This window comes from Tinamus guttatus, unplaced genomic scaffold (genome assembly GCF_059628265.1).
Source record: "Tinamus guttatus ecotype Peru unplaced genomic scaffold, ASM5962826v1 Tinamus_guttatus_pri_ptg000197l, whole genome shotgun sequence".
Classification (NCBI taxonomy): domain Eukaryota; kingdom Metazoa; phylum Chordata; class Aves; order Tinamiformes; family Tinamidae; genus Tinamus; species Tinamus guttatus.
In genome coordinates this window covers 3735287-3757383 of record NW_028288731.1, presented here as the reverse complement: position 1 = coordinate 3757383, position 22097 = coordinate 3735287, and the positions used below count along the sequence as shown (strand labels likewise).

At 38.9% G+C, this 22097-nt stretch overlaps 1 protein-coding gene across 1 annotated transcript in view; it reads right to left on the bottom strand.

Moving 5' to 3' along the window:
• PARD3B (par-3 family cell polarity regulator beta) overlaps nt 1–22097 on the bottom strand; it is a 354457-nt gene that overhangs the window by 323544 nt on the left and 8816 nt on the right. The window contains exon 2 of the mRNA XM_088523731.1: nt 6137–6238. Coding sequence (XP_088379857.1) covers nt 6137–6238 — 102 coding nt within the window. The remainder of the gene's footprint in view (nt 1–6136; nt 6239–22097) is intronic.

The following is a 22097-nucleotide window of genomic DNA, read 5'->3' as shown; positions in this document are numbered from 1 at the left end:
ATCTATATTCTAAAAGAAGCCACATTACTGCAAGTATTGCTTAGTAAGTACTAATGATGGTGATTTATTTTCTCTCTCTAGTACTCACAGTTCAGATCCCACTTCAAAAATAAACAGACCAACTCCTACCAAAATATCATTACATATATATGGTGGCTCACAGCATACCCTACCACACACGAGTGAAATCAGACATCTGCTTCCTAAACAAGCATTGGCTCAAAATAGCATAAAACCTTTCCTTCCTAGAAAGTGTGAAAACATTATATTTTTAAGAAAAGGCAGCAGCTTGACTGGCTGGCATACCATTTCATCAATAGGGAAAACAAAATTCTGCTTCGGTTCATCCCAAGGGCCGCAATTCAAAACCTACTTTTTTTTTTCTCTCCAAAAGAACTGCCCCACTTCCCGCCCAAATGTCCCCTTTTTTGCTGTTTAATATAAAACTTAGATAAACTCAAGGCCTTTTCTCAGAAAGGACTGGCAAGGTGCTTTTGAACAAATCCAGTAAGTCAAAAAGCCTGGGCTCAAGACAAGAGGAAAAACCACCACAGCAGCCAGACCCTCCATCCTTCTCACTCTCTGGAAGAAGACTCCTCCAGAGTAAATTTAAAGTGTACTGAAAAACATGACAGTTTTTTTTTTTTTTTTTTAAATATACCCTTTCTGATACTTGCCTTCCTTGGGAATATAAGTTGTTTAGCTAATCACCAGATACTTGCAGGCTATTTATACCCTGGGTCTCTTGATAGACCACAAGCTACATGGAAGTTTTAGTCAGAGTAGCATTTTGGACTGATGCCATCATCAGCCAAAACTAGCTAAGGCTTTTAAGTAAACAAAATACTGGCAACAGTAATGATTTTGCATCCCAAAACTTTTACTATGGGAAGCTATGACTGGAACAGCTCGATGTAAATTATAGAAATAAGGAAGAAACAAAATACTCCAAATGTAGCACAGCTAAGACCACTGTACCATAGCTTTGGAGGCCGTAGCTAAAACAGAGAATAAGGAAGTAAGGTCCACTTTGATTTCAACCTCTATGGAGTTTGACAGATGAATGAAGTATTAATTATACCTTGTTAAACATATTTTAAGATCAATTTCCTCTGAGCTTTAAGATCTCATTTTTAAAAGCACACAAAAAACGAATGCAAGATGAGAAGCACTAAGCCATGCAGACAACTACCTACACCAATTCAAGCAGAGACATTATCCGCAGCAGTAAAGTTGCACTTGGGGGGAAAAAGAAAAACATTAAAACCCAAAATGAAGAAGAAAAACTCTTTCATGTCAGTTTTACTGAATTGCAACTTAATTTTTCCCCACTGTGAACATATCGGGCGTTTCACCTCCCTGTAGTATCCCATTAGCACCACAGGAAAACACAAGACTTGGCTGCCTCGGAAGAACAAGGTCTCTGACAAGGCCTTCAGCCTTGCATTCCAAAGCACAAGCAGGACGCTGGCGGAAGCACGATGCACTCAATGGAAGCTCGAGGCACCTATTTGCCACAACAGCGCTAAGTCAGTGAACACAGATGCATTAAAACAATGACCTGGCCATAATACTCAGTCAACTGTCATAATAAAACACTGCACACAAAATATCTAGTCTACAATTACATGCACCACTTTATAAACAGCCACATTTATATGTACACACACACACACACTCTTGGGGGCAGGCTTTACTAATGGGCACATACAGTAGTTCACATGCACTTCACACAAAATGTTACTTCCATATTAAAAGAAACGAAGATCCTTAAGTTGCTTTCAATGGTATCATATACATCTCGAATATGTATCTTTACATTAGAGAGATACATCCCCTTTTCTAAACTTCTCTTGGGAAAAATTAGGTAACTCCTAGAACAGCCAACTTAAACACGAGAGCACATACTTCAACAAGTAAAATTTGTCTGCTGCAATTAAGTTCACACAACTCACTTTGTTTTCCCTGTGCAAGGTTAATACATTTTTGTATGACATAGACGGAATAAAAACTCTATCTGCATTCTTGTTACCAGAAAGTTACAGAACCCTAGAGAAAACACTAGAAAGCTCATTTACATAGAAATCTAAAGTTTGAAGTGAATTTCAATATCAAGTATGCATTACTTGCATATATCATAGTTGGGCATCACATCAGAAGACAAAAAAAAAAAAAATCTGCCAAGTGTAACATTTTCAGGCTCTACTAACCCATTCAAAGCAAATATGGGCAAGTCAATATCAAGGCTTTGCCACTGAATCTCAGTGAAAAGCTTTAAAACAGCAATATTAGCAGTGATGCTGCAATGCCCTTGAATTCCATCAGCTCTTACCTCACACACACAAAAAAACCCACAACTGAGTTAATTTTGCTTATTTCCTTGTTTTTTGGCTTTGTTTTACCACTGAATTTCTTCACCACCTAAATGGAGAAGGTGTGGCTGAACAGCATCTTACATAGGATATTTTACTTCCTATTTCTTTCTCCATTTCAAAAGGAATCAATGAGTGAAAGGAAGAAAAAAAACTGTTTGAAGGTTGACTGACTTCCATATAACTACATTTACATAAACACAGCACCTTGAAGTGTGCAGTCACCTTCACAGCTGGAATGACAACCCTAAAAGTCTACAGAGGCAAACTTGGGTCACAGAGTAACTGCTCTTTAAGCAGCAGCTCCGTATCCACCCAGCACTTCCAGGGGCTAAACCTAGCCAGAAATACTGGAAGAGTCCAGCATCTGCTAAAGGAAAACACTTCTGGCAGGTATTTGAAGAAACATTTGCCCTATACAGTTACAACAGTCTAGAACATTTTCTTGTGCTGAATGTAAGATACATGCTGAAGGAACGCCTTCAGACCAATCGCACATCCACCATACTTCTTGCTTTTTAACTCTTTACCGAGATCAAACAACCCTCTAAGTAGTAAGGTTTAAGAGAATTATTTCACATCCTCTACAAAAATAACTTCAGCCAGATCTTCAGCTTCCTAACAGTAGCTCACGTGGGCCCAATAGCCAATTTCAACAGTCAGCAGATGATTTTGGTAACATTTTGGAGAGCTTCCAGGAGACATGTTTTCTCAATATTGCTTTTCTGCTGGTAGTGAACTAAGAAGGAAGATTCCATTGATTTTGCTATTTAATATTTCATTAAATACTTAGTTAAAATAATTATCTGAACTACACTTATACCATTTACTTCATTTCATCATTAGAAATATTTAAATGATAGTTACAGTCTCTATATATCTATGAATTGAATGTCACTGTTTCAGCATTTCTTTTGCTCCATGTCCTTCAAAAGCTTCAGCTCTTAATAAAAGACATACCTGGAAGTCAAATATATTTAACAAAGAAAAAGTCCAAGTAAAATATTTCTAAGATCATATGAGCATGTTGATATTTCATCAGCCCAATGCCAATTGATTGTGCACCTTTTGCCCTCCAGTCCTCAAAATCCTACGAGCTGAGAATGTTTTAAAGTTTGTGTTAATTTTAATAAACTGTTATTACATCTAAATGCTGTAAGACACCAAAAAGAACGTGAAACAGAACCAAAGCAGTAATATTCAGAATTTTTCTTTTATTGTATCCTACCAGCTCACCCAAGTATTACATTAATACCCAAGTATTACAAATTCTCACCCACTAAAAAGCAGCGGAACCCTCAGTGAGGGCCCAAGGTTACCGTTTTATGGGTAACAGAACTGTATTCTAGCAATTCACTGTCTCCATAATGAGAGGGGATCCAAATATGCTGGAAACGGCCCCTGGTAAATACAAACCCATGCAAAGGCAGGGAGGAGGCTCTCTGTTGCAAAAGAGGTAAAAGAGAGCGTCTTTCAGGAAGCTTCAAGAAGAAGAGAAGGTATCTAATTTGGTATTAGCCTACTTGTTACCAGAGGGAACAGCCATGCCCTACTATTCATTTCGAACTTGTTTCCGTTCCCATCTTTGTCCTGGTACTAACACTTATGTAACCACCCATAAAGCCACCCTAGGGAGCCAAGGGAAGGAAAGGGAGGTCAGTTTTCAGCTAGAGCCTCAACATTGCGAGTCACCGAGATGCCACTTGAACACAACAAACAAAAGACAAAGGGCAGCCACACACAGCCCAGGACATGGCTGGGAAGGAAGGGCACAACTGCACATTTGCCTCATTAAAGAGGCTTTATAACCCCAACATGAATTAGATTTTTGCTGAGAAATACTTTCTAAAGGAATGCATCTCAGCTATAGAGGGAACTCCAAAAACATTACTATTGCTTGGCTAAATCGGCACCTTTGCAGAAAACCCTTAAGCCAGAAAACAGTCAAGGTTTCAGACTTGCATCTGATTGAAAAAGCAAATTAGGCTCAGCAGAAGTAGGGGAGAAAACATTTGAATAATGAATTTCCCAAACACTCTCATATGATGCATGTTGTCAAGCACACATGATACTAATTTAGGACCATTCTATGCACAAGTAGGTCAAGTCAACATCTCCAACACCCTTCCAGTTGACAGCAATGAATTTTATCTGCCATTGTACTGTTCAGTGAGCTCTTTGAATAATTCTGAGTTCAAGAGGAAAGCACAAGTTAACACCTCTAGAGTTGGAACACGCTGCTACTCCTAATAATGCACATTAGGCATCCAGCCACTACCATTCCAGATTTGAAATCTGTCCTTTTATTCCCTTTCACTCTCAATCATTTCCTCAGCTATGACAGCATTTTGCTGCTTACCTCATAGGCACTTGTGCCTCCTTAACAGTTTCTCACTTAGGATTATCAAAAGCTTTTGCAAATGCAAATAGATTATTACATCCAATAGCTCTCCTTGATTCACTGCTTTGTTGTCACAGAGAAAGAATTTCAACAGATTACCATACACATTTCCATGGTCTAGAGCAATTAAGGCTTAAAAAAAAATAATAAGATCAGCTACTTTCCTTTACCACTAAAACAGAGCCTGATGGTCACCAATGTCAAGTGCACTTCTGTTTAAAGCCATTGAGGTTAAGTGCAATATTTCTTTTTGGACATAGTAATTGATTTCATGAGAGACTGCATTATTGGCTGGGAAAACATGACAGGAACAAGGGCACAAGGACAAATCCTATTTACCAACCACATATGTAAAAAAAATTATAATCAAAGAGAACCAATGCATTGGTGCTCAGATGTAAGTATTAAATATTGTTTTTAATTAAATTAAATATTCTCTGGGCAGATTACTACCAGGGCACACTCAAGGACTAATGGGCCAAAATAAAGCATTAAAAATATCAGACCATTTACATGGCTGGTTCTCAGTCATCTGATCATACCAACCCTCACAAGCAGGTAGTACTGACAGCTCCTAGGTGTGCTGGTCCAACTCCACCCGCCAAATGCAAGATGTTTGCTTGGCTCTCTAGCCACTAGTCCCGAAAAATAACTTCTAGATTATCCCCTGGTTATATCAGAAACAGATTTGTCCCTGCAGCTAGTTCAGCAAGTCTTATTTATCACTCCTTCACCAGGGTCCAGTGAAGAAAAGAGAGTAAGAGGCTTCTTTGCATCTACAAGTTTTCAACCCAAAAAGGGCGTATCTGAACTCCTGATTAGACACACAAAAACCCAATGCTACAGAACTGGCTTGCTCAGACTCTCAGGCACAAATCTAGAAACTCCTCCTGAAATGGGACATAGTTGAGGCAGCTGTTTTTGTCACTGCAAGATTTCTTGCCCATTTATTTTATTGTACGTCTTCAAGCTCAATAACTGGATGATTCTCAGAAACTTCTACACAGAGGAAGAGATTATAAAGATATTTGAGTGACATAAAATGAAAAGTCTTATAAAACTCTCATTCCTTCCTCATTGTATTTTCATTGAATAATAAAAAGAAATACAAAACTGCTTGAAAAGGTCAAAGCTCTAAATCAACTATTAATCTCCTCTGCTCATCTTCATTACTTTTCTCATGCTTTTCTTTCATTTTTACCCCAGAAACAAGAGATCTATAGCACCTCTAGGCAGATGTGTTTAATTTAAGGGTATCTTAATATCTGGCTCAAATGCCAGATATCAAAGCAATGAGAAAGCAACATGTGTTATTTTAAGAGACACAACAGAAATCAAAATAGCATTTTCATCCAAGCTCTACCTTGTCTTTGTCTTCCACAACATCAGCCAGCACATCATCGGGGTCCAGGATTCCTCCATCTGTATACTCCAAGTGGTGGATATTTACCCAGTAGGTTGGATCCTGTAAGACAGGGAAAAGATTTCTCAAGCTAATTTTGTATGATGTAGCTCAACCAGACAGAGCAGCTTTGTACCCCATCTTCTTACCACATATTTCCCTCTTGAATCATGAGATAAGAGTCTTGAAACCTACCCAAAATTGAAATTTAAGCATATGCACAAAGTGAGAACTACACATGCCACAAAATGACACTTCAATGTCTCTACCACTAGAACACTTTGCAAGTGACCTTATGGAAGGAGATATACATTGGTTTATTATGCAGTTCAATTCTTCAGTTAGATAGTTAACACAGAAACTGAGAAATCAACTTCTTTGTCCAACTGTAAGCTGCTTGAAAAAACAATGTGGGTTAGCAGCAGCACACACACGTGAGTACATGTATGTATGGACACACACCATCCCTGGCAATTTCTGGCCTATGTATTTAATCCAGGTTCTTTCTTTAAAAATGCAGCTGAGGCAAAAATAAATATTTGTTTTCACAAATTAATGGTCCTCAAACTCTGGCATTTTTCTACATTTAACACAGTGATCATCTTAGTTTCCTAATAACATTTTCCTCATGTATTAACTATGCCACTTCAACAAGTGAGAGCGTAACCCCCACTCCCCTGACACTGAAACAAAAAAAAAAAAAAAAAAAATCATGATGTGCTTACGATGTCCTGATGTCAGAATACTGTTTAACAGCAAGTTCTCCCAAAGATGAAACACAAATCAGAGCAGACACCTGGTCACGCAGCCACTGAGTATATACACATGACCTGCAGGGAGGGCAAGCTAACTGAAACATAGCTGTAATTGAACAACTTTAGACAACACAATTTATCCTCCTAGGGCCAGCAAACACACCTCAGCTCATTATGTCATATTTAAGCATTCTGCACTATCATCACTGGCAAACACTGCCCAGGATTGGTACGGCTGGCTGAAAACATGCTTAGTTGAGATAACATTCTATTTGAGACATCCATAAAACACCACTGACATTGGCCAAAATATGCTAAAATTAAAGCCTAGGAAACTGAGATGTACACACACACAAACATATACACACACACCCAGAGCCTTGAGAATGGCTTCCCTAAGCAGAGGATGCAGCAGAGCACAGTTAATGCTATCTGCGGTCCCAGGGATACTCGGAATACAAGTGCCTTGCTGCCCGTCATGTCTATTAGCGCTTTTATTAAGAAACATTGTTATATCCACAGTGCCAACACTGCCCCAATGCCTATTGTCACAAAACTGATGATCCCAAGATCCAAAGGGACAGCCTCAGTGGAGCTACAGGTACATTTAAGAACAGTTCAAACAGTTACTCAGAGCTGTTCTCAGTAGCTCTTCAGACCAGCAGCCATTCCCTCCCTCCCTTTCCACTCTAACAACCCCTTGAAATGAAGTCTTGTTTCACACACATGGCTTTTCTGACCCAGGCCACTGAAGAGCCAGCAAGCCAGGCTGGCCGGTACTTCAGCCACACAGTGCCAGCGGCCAGGAGTCATCCTCAGGGGCAGCTGCTTCATCACCACTGCCACCAAATGTAGAGCCACAACCAGTTTTGAATTTCAATGCTAATGAAATAAAGTCTCCTGCATCACAACACAGACTCAGACACCATCATCATCTAGCAGAGCTTAAAACATCAAGAGTCAAGACACAGAATCTGTCCAAGACACAAATACTGATGTTTTCAGACACTTTGAAGAGGCTTCCCAAACAAAATGTGTAACTACAACATTCTCTAAAAAAGCTTATTAAGCATCTCCCCCACACACCTTTAAGCAACAAGCTATACCAGTTTATAGTGTCATAAGTATAAAAAACCTAGAAGATTTTCTCAAAATTTTATTTTTAGTCTCATTACATAAGCCCAATTAGCTAGTTAACAAAATCTCCAAGCCCATAAGAAACATTCTTTCTAGTTCTAAGGTAGGGGATGGGGAAACTTACTTTACATAAACTAATATTTCATCTGCACAAGAAATGTATTTAGCTCCCTTCTCCCATTCTTAAACACAAAACATAATTGCATTGGTAAAAGTAATTCTCTCGCCATTAGCTCCAGAGTAGTTTAGGCTCACCCTTTTTCAACTGCAGAATATTATTACAGAAATTAGTATGCACCAGCATCAACACAGTCTTTCTTCTAGCCCAGATGCTCTCCCACTTGGCTATATGCCATGAGCTTAGTATTGGTTTACTGCCTTGTATTTGAGCAGTAAGGTACAGTATTTGTAAGGTAGAGCTGAATGACAATCAGCTAGTTAAGTACGTAAAAGTATCTCTAACCTGTCTATTTTAAGTGGAATTACTAGTTATTCTATTTTACTTCCAGTGCTTAAGTCTATTTGTAATCCACCAGCTTGCACTAACTCAGATACTCAGTTGTTATTGTTGGATTTCAAAGTAGGCAGGATACAAGCCCAAGCCAAACTATCTTTACTTGCATCATGCATCCCAGTTTCAAACGTCCTATTAGCTTGGCTCGCAACAAATATAGTAATTTAGTTTGTCCTGGTATGGCCACTACCAAAAGCATAAACATCTCTACATCGGTGTGAAAAAGCAGGCGCTGTCAGTCCTCTCCAATACTTGGAGGCAAGTTCTGACTAAACTAGATTTCTCATTAATTCAGAAATATATATTCAGAAGACAACGCTGCATAATTGAGATGCAAAAATAAATAACATATGAAACTTACCAGAGCCTTTAAAAAGAAAAACACCAGGAAGGAAGCACATTCCTTAATCCTTCCCCTATAGGAGGCTCTATTCTATCTAAGAAATAGGGACCATAATGCAAAACAAGAGAAGTTTGCAGCCTCCAGTAACATTTCCAAATTATGGGGAGAAATGACCCAAGCTCCCAAGTCCTCCAACAAAACTGTACCCTGACCCTCTCCTCCCATTAGTTAGCTGCAGTTTTGAGTGTTCACAGCACCTGTATATGCCCTTCGACATGCTCCAGTAACAGCGTTTAGTATTAAGGAAACGTTACCTGGTATTAAGAGAACCTGAATAAGTCACAGCATTTCCCAACTGAATATTGAACAGTTAAACTAATATGCATTTTACCTTAGGGTTGCAAGTCATGTTTGTGTTTAACATCAAGCCACTTAAACAGTGTTTATCATCAACTCCTTTATGTGTGGGAGAGCACTTTAGGAATTACTATGGAAATATTTACAAAATGATAAATTAAAGCCAGGTCACATGAATGCACGAGTACAAAGTAGGCAGAAATAACAGATTTTTTTCTTTAATTAATACTTGCGATGTTCCCTTTGCCACCAAATCCCAACTTAAACATTGCCACTTAGTGCAGTAACTTTAGTGTTCAAATAATTAAATTCAAATATTTTCAGAAATCTTCTATGACTTTTTCTTCTTTTTGGTCATGTCCACACATATTCAATTTCATATACCGAAGTCTGGTAGCAATTGCATTTGTTCCAAACTTGAACAAGAATAAGTTAACCTACTTATCTGAAAATTAATGTACTTGATTAACAGTGCAACATATATAGCATATTTCCAACCGCTTATGAGCAAGGCATCGTAAACAAGTTGGGGACACATCTTAGATGGACCATCAACAAGACAGAAACAAGTCCTTAGTGAATTTATTATCGCTCAGTTCTGTTGAGCACGATATACAAAGTTAAGTACAATCCCTAAGCTCAAATTTCTTATTTAAGCACAGAAAAAACAAACAGAAAAAAAAAAAGACAGGAATGACTCCTCCCATGATTAAGTCTCAAAATGTGGAGAAGCACCTCCATATTATGACCTTCCCTAGAGCAATCACACTTTATGACAAAGGAGGTATTTTGGGTTATGTACAGCTCTACTTGCTAATAAATTATATTTTTATATATATGTATATATATCATTATAAAAGTACTCTAGTCAACAAATTGAGAACCTTCTTGCCAAGTGTTTTTGATACCTTTTCTCAATCAGTATGGAGGCCTATTACCTCCCAATATATAACAAGGACTTAATGAACAAATTCTAAGGCTACCTAATATATGAGTACCCACAAGCCAGGCGACCTGTTAAGTATCAGACACTTTCAAACTAGAGCTTGCAGAGCTAGCAACAAGAACTGGGAGAGCTGGGGAGAAAAGGAAATGGAAGAGTATGTCCAGCCTCAAGTTTCACCTCCATATACTTCAAAGCTTATTGCTAAATTAAAACAGCTTTTAGGATTTTTTTTTTTTAATTTATAACAACCTCCAAATGTCTAAAGTGGGTCTAGTCAGACAGCATTACAGCTGTCAGCATTACTATTGCCAGCAATTAAGCTACTTTACCAGCAGCAGCAGGTCAGTATGCAAAGATTTGCATGCTGCATATTAATTCCATTAATTGTTAAATATTCCTGAGCCACAGTAGAAGGATTTCTCATGAATGATCTACAGCTGAACAGCTAGATCTCAGCAGCAAAAGAATGAATGTACATGCACTTGAACCCGCTCCTACAACCAAAGTGCATAATCTATGCCAAAGAAGAAAGGTTCATCACTTCTCCCACAAGCAGGCAAAGCACCAAGTGTAACCAATACACGTATACACAGTAGAACTACATGATTTCTGTAACTATCATATGTTTAGATTAGCTTTTTAAAGAATAAAAACAAACTAGAGAAGTTTCTGTAGAAAGTCAGCACACTGCAAAACAGCTGAAGGCAATTCTAGACAGTTACTGGAAACAGCAGATCCCAATACTGACCAGACCAATAGCCCAGGGACAAATATGCCTCCCTTAAAGCCATTTGAGTATAAATTAGTCATTCTTCTCACAAAATTAAAGAGAGAAGAAGCAACACTTGAATATTCCACAGCTAAGAAGTTTGCGAGGTTAAGCTTGCACTATGAAGGAATAAATTTATGACCCAAGTTTTCAGCTCTCACCATTGAAAATAAAATCCAACCCTGAAATTACTTTTGTTTGTTTGTTAATAGCTCTGTAGTGTAGTTCAGCTGCAGCAAATTAAACATGATATTTTAACCATTTCTAGTTAGAAACTTTAACATGTACAGCAGATTGAGGTAGCGAAGAAGATGCCTCTCATATTCCATGGAATATATTATACCTTTGAAAAAATTAAATCTGCTTGCATTAGAACTGAAAATACTGCAAGATCCTAGAGAGAAGATCAAACTGATTTACATCATTTTACCAGGTGAAGGAATCTACACTCTCTCTTTTCAGTAATGTTCAAGACAAAGATCTGTAAGGCCTGCATTCAAAAGACAGAAATTAAAGTTAGAGAGAAAGGACAGAAGGGAGTCTGTTCATCAAAATTGCTTTTAAGCATCCAACAAGAAAACTACAAAAAACACAGAAGGCGATACAGTAAAAGCAGTCCTAAAAAAGCATCAGAGCAGTTTGATGATGGTCAAAGGTGCTTCTTATTCGATCTTCCAGATAAAACCAGGTAAGAAGGAAATTTAAAGGGGAATTCTGTCTTAATTGTTGGGTCATGGAGAATAGGAAGCAATTACTTGAAGCAGTTGAACTTAAAAGTTCTTCATTCTTAACAAAAGATTTAAGAGGGCTGACTAAAGGGTTCAACTCCCCCACCAAAAGCATCCTCACCTCCCTTTCCACAGGACTCACAAAGAACAAGGGCATTTCACATCGCCTGGAATAGCTACAGGCACGTAGCCCTCAAACTCTTGTTTGCCATAAGTCAAAGTAAAGGCACAGAACAGGCAAGAAAAACTGCAAGGGAAAGAGAGACACCCTATTACTGGCAGTTTTGAACAGGAGTTGCATTTGTTGGCTTCAGAAGAAATTTATAGTCAAGAGATCCACCTCTGTAACAACAGTCTCTGAAAGCCAGAGCCTTTTCTCTCCAGTTTCCCTCCCAGCTAAGGAAGGGAATTCAGCATATGCACAAACATCTTTGAAGTGAGACAAGGACTTAACTGAAGTCATTACAAGAGTCTCACACATTTCACCAGCCCAGGGGCATGGCGGGACCTCACTGCCTGCTATGTGAGGGCCACCTAAAAATGACCATTAACCTGATAATAAGTAATTTATACAGCTTTTGACCATTACTTGTAGAAAATTAAAAGGAAGCTACAGTCCAGTCTAACTATTAAGCAACCATTCCAACATACTGGCAGCCACCTCTTTAAGACTTCGCCTTAGTAAGTCTCCCATTGTAGTTTGTTTGTAATGGTTAGAATTAACTGTTTCCAAGTTCAACGTACACTCAGAACAAAAATCCTAAAATATCTGCAAGCATGAAGTTAACATTGGCATACAGGCAGTAATTTGAGAAATCGCTATATTTCCTCAATTAAAAAAGTTACATACAAATAGAAATGAGGGATTCAAAAGGATTCAGCACAAGTCAATCAAAAAAAAAAAAAAAAAGAACCTTACGGGTTAAGTGTAACAGGTGCTTACAGAGGGTACACTTGACCTGTTCATGCCTCTGTCAGGTTATACGCCCCAATTTAAATACAGAAATAAATGAGAAAAAAGTCACTCTAAATAATATATCTATGATACTTGGTTTCTGGCCAAAGGAACCTCTTTGAAAATCAAAGAGGTTAAGAGATTTGCTTCATACAGTAAGATGACAGAGGAAGAAAATGAATTGTACTGCTTCAAATAGGAATAAATTAAACATTCAAGTATGGAGCTGAACCATAATGAAGTTGTTTCAAGGGAAGACAAATTATTTGCCCTACCTGGCCAGAGCTCCTTTCAGAACATAGCAGAGATTATTCCAAGGGCAACTGATTGCTAAAAGAAAAATCTGTATTTATAATATATCACACACACACGCATATACCTACACACAGGCATTGTTGCATACATTTTTTGTTCATACATTTTTCATTTTATCTTTCAAAGTAAGTTGTGAAATCTTCTCCTTTCCCTAATCATTTTATTTTTAATCATTGTTGGATGTGATACTGTGGAAAGGTGCTATCCTAAATTGATAAGAAACTGATGCATGTATGTGTGTGGAGGAGGATTTCACATAACATAAAAGCCTAAGGTGAAATTCTGCCCCTTACAAGTTTTATTCTTTGAAAATATTAAAAGCATGATGTCCAAATGGAGATCCCAATCAGATAAGTATAAAGACAGATTTATCTTCAGCTTGCTATGGTGGACAGCAAGGCTGCAGCTTTTAAAGAGTCTGGTCATTCCTTTTGTCTTGGCGACTCTTCAGGATTAGAAGAGAAAGAAGAAAGCAAGACAAACAACAAAATCCATCCATGAGGTCTGCGGAGGACCCCAGACTAGTGACAGGAAGAGCAGAACATCTGGGCAAGGACAGAAAAGACTCCTCTCGCTTTTCTCTGAAGTCAAGGTGACTAATGAGTAAAGCTAAAAACACACATAAATATTTGTAAGATCACAGCCTTTCTTTGTTCCATACAAGGTACCCAGGAGTGCTATTTCTCATTCTCAAAAGATTGCCACGAAGACAATTCCATTATCTGCTTGAAAGCCTGAGACAGTGATTAAGGTCCTAAAAGAGCCCAGGCAGCAGGGCAAAGCCAAACAAAGATGCCATTTGATGCTGACAAAATGATTCTGTCATGAGGAGCGTCCATCATGTCACAGAAAACAGGAAAAGGATCCTGCTCCTAAAACTCATCCTTTAAAAATCTTCCATCTCAAACTCAAAGCTGGTTAGCTAATTGAGCTCAAGGTAGATAGTTCTCACCTCTTGTGATCCAGAAAGATAATCTAGGAAAGATAATCTAGCGCAAAGCTGAAAAGCAATACAAGATGGTTAAGACCATCTATGCAGAGATAGAAGAACAAAAGCTCCTTTATTCCCTGCCTAAACAAGCCCCCCACCCATATGCACACACAGCCACAAGCAGACAGATTCCTAGCACAGAATTCCCAGCGATGTGGCAGGGCACAGATTCACAGACCTGAAATCAACCTAAAGCATTTTAAAGTATGGTCAAACTGGAGTTTGATTTGCTACTCTGGAATCTTTCTGATTTTATACCAAGTCAGATTATGAGCAAGCACCATTCTCTATGTACAACCCACTACCCGAATATTATCTGGAGGCTGAAAAACAACATGACATTTGCATTTAAAAGTAATTAAATATTTCAGTGCAAAACAAAAGTGTGAAACCAGAACAGGCAGAAATACTTGGAGACACGTATTATGGCAAGCAAGTCCAGACTGCTCTTAAGAACTACAACAGAAAAAGCCCTTTAAACAAAGTCTCAACTAAAATTGTACTGCACTGTATGCCAGGCTTTGAACTGAAAATCACCTATATGAACAGAGAAATGGTAAATGCAAATGCAGCTTCAGTTATGTTAATATTTAAACTCAAAACAGCCATTAGCTTATTGTGCCCATTAGACTAGCTTGCTTCAATAATGCAGAAACACGAAAGCCTCACCCCTGCACACAGAATCATAGAATCCTTAAGGTTGGAAGGGACCTCTAGAGACCATCGAGTCCAGATGGACTGGTCTAGGTGACACGCAGGGTCACCTAGAGCACGTGGCACAGGACTGCATCCAAGCAGGTTTTGAAGATCTCCAGAGAAGCAGACTCTACAACCTCTCTGGGCAGCCTGTTCCAGTGCTCTGGCACCCTCACTGTCAAGAAATAGGCACATTTAAGTTAAAACACCAGCTCCCAGAACAAAGTGTCTCCATAAATAAAGCCCACAGCATTCCAAACTTTACAGCCCACCACATATTAGCTAAAAGGCTTGGGCTGCTATTGTTATGTTAATAAGCAAGTTGTTATACAGCCACAGGATGTATAATGCAGGCTGGCCAATAATTAATTAGCACTGGGTCTGACCTTTTGTTTCTCCCGGATCTGAAGGTAACGTCGGGGGTAGAGGGACCACAATCACTATTTCCAAAATCCAATATAAAGAAAGCACAAAACAATAAAGCTACTTCAAATCACCAGCAATTCTTCACACAGAAATAAGGTGAAAAAATATTTAGGAAAGTGAGAGGTATGTGTACTAAAGCATAGTATTTCTAAAGTGAAGTCTGGGCTAAGTGAATGAATAATGATGTTTCTATTCTGACAACTAAAACTGAAGATATCAAATTCAGAGCTACCAAAGCATCTCATGGTAAAAGCAAAGGGCAGGCTGTGAACTTGGGCACCACAGCTCAGCTACTAGCACTACTCTGAAGTATACTAGATTATAAAGCAACAAGTTCAGGGCTTAGACTCCACAGAAACCACTTCAGTTTTCCATGTACAAACTACTTGAGATTACAACTCTCTGGCTTTCTTTGGTGAGGTGGTTTATGTATTTGCAATTAACCCAGGATTACTTGGCAGAAATGGCTGAAGTTTCAAATATGTGATTGAGTAAGATCAGATCCCAAACTCCCACAACACATAATGCCTGTAGGACAACACAGATCAGGGACAATGAAATCCTATAAAACTGTACAGTATAAACTGAGTCTTAGGCAACACTTACACAAGAAAAACAGTAATTTACAAAAGTATATGCTTAATTCCAAGTACAAAGGCCTTACCTGGGGGAAGTAAAGGAAGGATTGAGCAGAGCAGACGCTTTCCTGCAATCATACAGAATTATTTCACCTTCCTCACAGATAACCCTCAGGTGAGGCAGCAGCAGGTAAGTCCTATTTCTTGTGTGGATGCACCCCTGAAGAGAAATGGGCCATGCGTTTTGCCCAAGGGTCACAGGCCCACACCGTCAGTAAGGTCTGTTGGTAGACTCTAGAACTTTAAGAAAGAAGAGAAGGAGGCCTCTTCAACACCGGGCAAACCCAGAAGCCCTGAAGAAGTTTCCTGGTGAGCAGCAGCGGTAAGGCTAGCTAAGCACAGCTGCAGAAGAGCCAGCAGGCAGGAGAGCGAGGTACCCAGCCCACGCTGGAGAATAAATTGAGAGATATTGAAAACACCTACAGCAAACAGGACAGGACATAGGGGGTACTGACAAAAACGCCCCAGGCTGTACAGGTTATAGGAATGCTTTATCACTACCCACTGTCAAGAGGACTCCCGGGATAGCATTACCTTCTCATTAATGGAAGTGATTACATCTCAGTTTTCCAACTCACATACGTAACTACTGGTAGGGAGCCTGTAACTGATGAGCTTGGCCACAGGACGCGATGCTGTGTTAAGCCTTAAGGCTTTTCAGGAACGTAATTGGATCTACTTTCACTAAGTAGTAATTTTATCAATACGTGCCGGTGCCCGAGCAAAAACAGCACATGCAATGAAACAGTTGATCCTGCTTTTAATGGCTAGTAGGTAAGAAAGCAGCCACTGCCAGTTGATAGAGAAATGATAACATCAGAAACTGCTGGCACGTTGGTCCCACAGGCTAAATGACTTGGCCTGTGGAAGAACCTGCAACAGATAAGGCTGCGTTATTACAGGCATCTCTTATACTAACCATATTGTAGACAGGTAGGTTTCAAAACAAAATACAACAAGAAAAAAAAACTAACAAATCACCAAATAAGCATTGTTTCCCCTCTTGTCCCACTGCAGGGAATCATGTTTTCCACTAGCAAAAAGTTATACTATAAAGCACAAGATATTTCAAAACCAAAACAACATTTCACAGGATGTAAATAGCCCACTATAGCCTATTTGAAAACAACTATACTTGGCAACATGGTATGCAGAAATCAGACCTCAGCTTTGCTCATGAAGGCTAACATGCTGAATTTTGCTGCCCCATCAGATTGGGTTTTATTGCTTAACAGTCCCCATTGATAAGACAAACAGTTCATCCCTAAACAATGCATAAAAAGTTTCATTACAAGCTATGAAAGCAGAAAACACTTATAATCACCACAGTATTCACATGTGAATCACAGCTAAACAAAAATGTTTCAACCATTCAGCCATAGGGAAACAAGCTGGTATTTCTTCATACCACCTATCCTCAAACACTTCAGAGTCAGAGGTTGACCAAGACTTCCATTTAGCGAGGTGCTCATTTCACACCTAGAGCTACTAATAAGCCAATCGATATATGTTGATATTGTTAATTATTATATATAACAAAAATCCAGACTCTTCAACTTTGTTTACACTCAAAAGATGGTGTTCTCGCACTAAGATACACAATATGTGCATATTTCCCAATTTCCACTACATCTGAAATGCCCCAGATACCTAAGGAAAACCATCTGAAACAATGGTTTTTTTCTATCATCTTTGAATCTGACTTATTAAACCAATATTATTAGCGATGATATAGATTTTGTACTTCTGGAAAATAATATTTTGCAACATGCATAACTGCAGAATGTGTGCTATATAAAAATCAAAATGGGTAGTCAACCTATAGTGAGAGTTAAATGGTAATGTTAAATGGTGCTGCAAGAAAACAGAAAACAGATTATGAGTATATAGGGCAGAGACCTGGGAATGAAGAGACATAAGAAAGAAGATAGAGTCTACCTTCAGCACTTCATTTTTCAAAACTGTATGTCTAAATGGAGGTGAAAAAGTAGAAAAGCCAATCTACTCCTTTAGTTTCTGTCCTGCTGCAATTACTCCCTCACAACACACACGATCTAAAGTGGATTGAGGATGGCCAAAACTACCATTTTTCCTCACATTCAAGTCAAGGAGTCACACTGATACATTCCCTCATCCACCTTACTTTAAGTGTAAACGTATGAAAAAGATAGAGTTTAGAGTGATTTTTGGTTTGTCAGCAGTTTGGAAAAATAAGTGGATCACATAGAACACAAGACTGAACGAAAAAATACCCCCCCCCCTCCAAGAGCAATATATTTAAAAAACAAGTAATTTTTTTTTCAAGCATTCCTTAATGCTGTAAAGTATTTTGAGCAAAAGTTCAGAATTAGTGTTTCTATTTCTAAAGGCAGAGTGCTTTTAGAATGTTTCTTCCCCACACTCTACAAGGAAAAAGTTAACACCTCCTATCGGTAGCAGAATGTGAGCTATTCAGATAACTATTCTTGAAATACTAAGACAGAAGACTTATTTTGGTTTCTGAGTGCTAAGTCATCTTGCTTATCACAGATTATGTGTTAATGATCATCATGAGGATAGTCCTTAATGTTAGGATTCCTTTTCTCTGTGGATCTATTTCCTCCCACCACCACAAAAAAAAAAAAAAAAAAAAATTATCCTCCTCTCTCCCAGCAGTTTAAAAGTCTGCATGATGACCACTGCTAATGCAGAGTCGGGTTTCTCACTATCTGCACTGTCAATAGACCTATTTCAAGTTTCCAACTCTTTCTTTTTGTATCCCACAACAGCCATTCTTGAAGCAATTGTTCAGGATATATTTATTACAATCAGAAGGAAAAAAAAAGTTAAGTGGCAGCAGCTGAACCTTCAGAATGACATAATTCTGTAGGAATAGAGACTTAACTCCCTGCAGTCCTTGATTTCAGCAAACCTTCCCACGTGCACAAGATATGGTTAGATCTGGTTCAGGAGAACCATCTCCTATCTTTTTTGTATTGGACAGCAAAGAGGAGGCTGAGATAGGAGAAGCAAAGGAGGACAGACAAGTTCCCAGCTAGAATCAATACCTTATTTGTTAGATAATGCAACTGTCAGAAACAGACTATATGAACAATTACAGTATTTGACTTCTAACTGATATCCAATTCATATTTTAACTGATGTATTTTTCAGATAACTGCTCCAGTCTATCCTAAGGAATGGAACAGGGAGGAGTAGGGATTTAGAGAAAGCCAACTTCTGTAGAAAACCACAACAGGATGACTAACCTAAAGAAAACACAATTGAAGTTGGTGAGTCAGGACAAAATAAATCACATTTTTGGCAGACTTGAAGAAAGCAGATATTTTCTCAGCTCTAGAACTCCCTTTCAGCATGCAGGCATCAGCTTTTGTGAAAGTAATCCAATAGGTTGTTGACAATTCCTTACTACAGTCTATTAATTTGAAGAACAACAACAGAAAAGTGTTATACCATAAGAAAAAAAAAAATCACTATTTTAGCTAACTTTTTAGCATCACATGAGTTAAAGCAGCATCATTTGAAGGCAACTTTATACAGAGGTTAAAATACATAAGACAGTTGACTAATGTAGAAGGGTGTCTTCTCCAGTGAAATTTCCAAAAATACTGATTTTTTTCTAATACAAGCCCTCTAGAGACTTTACGGAGGGGAGAGAAAGAAGGGCAAAGAAGTCTCCTTTACCTATCTCTTAGCTCCCAAATGGGCTTTCACTTGGACTATCTCACAGTTCAAGAAATAGCAAGGCGTTTTTCCCACCCCACTCTTAAAAGAAATCAGCAAATCAAGAGTAGGGGAGTAAATTAGAACTAACAATTCTAAATACTGCACACAATATGTTGGAAGATCTGGCCCTATAAATGCATACCTAAAAATGTACCTAAATATTTAACAATATTTTCAGTAGTAGTACATCCAAAAAATTTTGGAAGTCATTCATCATTTTAATATAAGCTGAAAGAAGAACAAACCTCTTTACAGAAATACATGATTTAGAGCATGCAAAGTCCCAAGATGTATTTTAATACCACAAGCTTGACTCAATAGAACAATAAACTACTAAGAAGCAGTAAATTTATCCAGATTAGAAGATAACATGACACAGCCTTGAGGACAACATGACCCAGGCTTGAGGATCAACAGAGGAAGTGTTTGTCCCACCTAATCTCACTTTCACTCTTCTAGCTGGTTTTCTTCATACCTGAAATCCCCTGTGTCTCCTAGTTGCATCTGGAAGGATTGCTTTCACCCAGGCCTCAAAGCAGTACTTACTGCCTCAGTTTTCATGGCCCTCTGTACTTGGGCTGTGACAAGGCTACTCTTAGACAACTGTCATGCCACGTTTCAGTTTCATCTCTCACCAGTTCTTTCTGCATCTTCACTATCCTGCTCCAGGTGACTCCTGGTTTGGTTCAGGAGGGAGACCTAGGGGTGCAAGTTTTCATTACACAGCTGCATAAGCCTTACTGCCCATAAAAAAAAAAAAAAAAAAAAAAAAAAAAAGGTGTGACTAAGCCTTTTAAAGGCTTGAGCAACTGCAAAGCTGCAAGCTCACCTCAGACCCGCAGAATCCCTGGATTACTCCTAGAAGAGCTACGAACAGACAGCCATGAACTAAGCTGTTAATTGCCTTTCTTACCTCTGCACTACTGTGCTTCTGCCCTAGCTTTTCAGCGTTCAGTATATGGGAGAAACCCAGCAAGATACTTTCTGAATCAAGAGAACTATCAGGAAACTTATCTAAAGCCTGACTGAACAATTGAAGAAAGCCCTATTAGAAAAGGCTGGCAGCTACTCAGCCATGAATCCACAAGAGATGTTCTGCAACTGGCCTCTACGCAGGAGCTGTGGGCTTAGACAACATGAGTCTGACTAGGCAATAGGGAGGTAGTTTGTCCCTACTAACTACAAAATGCAAAGCTTAAGTTTGCAGGCTGTTTTCACTTCTGGCTTGAGCTCAAAAATGATAAAGCTGGCAAGCAGAGAGCATTAGTGGAATCATAGAATGCTTAAGGTTGGAAGGGACCTCTAGAGATCACCTAGTCCAACCCCCCTGCACACGCAGGGTCACCTAGAGCACGTGGCACAGGACTGTGTCCAAGCGGGTTTGAAGATCTCCAGAGAAGGAGACTCCACAACCTCTCTGGGCAGCCTGTTCCATGCCTTGCAACACTCAAAATACTATCCATCAAATTCATCATCCAATCAAGAGCACATGGAACTATTAAAAGTTACCCTGGCCAGTTTATACAGAGCTCATGGCAGACAGGCCAGGCCAGGCCACCAAGAACTGTATTCAGCAGAAAATAATATCTGCAAGAACTGAAGTAAATGCTACCTTTACATTCAGCAATACTAAGATTCCCAATACACAGGAAAACAGCAGCGTTATATGGCTTTATCCCTATTAACTACATCCAGAGCATGAAAATAGAGCAACCAAAAATAAAACAACACTTGAAAACTAACTTGAAAGTATAAATCCTTGTCTAAACTAAAAGGAATAATCTTCCACCTTAGGATTGTCAACAGACAGGTGCTCTCAAAGCCTGTTCCAGAGGACACAGGACATGCAGCACATTTAAAAAAAAAATGCACACTTCTTCAAAAACTCAGAGGCATACTAGTTTCTAACCTCTTTGGAACTGGAATGACTCTACATTGACACTCAAATTAAAAGAAGCAGGAGAAAAGAAAAGATTACAGCTATCGCAGAAAATCTCTAACTAGGATATCCAGGTTTGGAGAGAGAGAGAGAGAAAAAAAAAAATAGTTTAGCTCTTGATGCATTAATCATAGTGAAACAGCATCTTCCAAAATAACCTCAAGGTCCTCTACGGATTTGGGAAGAAAGGATGAACAGAGGAACCAAACAGCTAAGTCGGTTCTCTGTTTTTCTAAAGGAAAGCACAGGGAGGGTAGACCCCAATATTTATCAGCAGCTGGCATTTTGTTGGTGATCTGAAAGGCAGTCTGTAAGCTGTACTGCAAAAGCATTTGCCTTGATGATGTCTCACCTTTAAAGTCACAGTCCTGGCCTCAAAAAGAGATCCAACTGCCAGCTGGTAGCAGTTACAGACCACCCTAGGTTTTGCAATCCCCAAATATCACAGTCTTCATGAGACTACAGGCAAGCATTCAGCTTCCCCCTATCTACCATTTAGGCAAATGGCATCTTAACTACAGGCTGTAAATAAGAGTGGTCATTCGAGCATTCTGTAGTTTGCTTTCTCACTGACATAAGCAATAAAGAAAAGCATCAAAATAAGAGGCGTCAGTGGGGCAATATCTGCTGCCAATGCATTCGGGTCAAATCAAAGAGCCACCTGCCTAAACCTCTCATTCAGGAGCA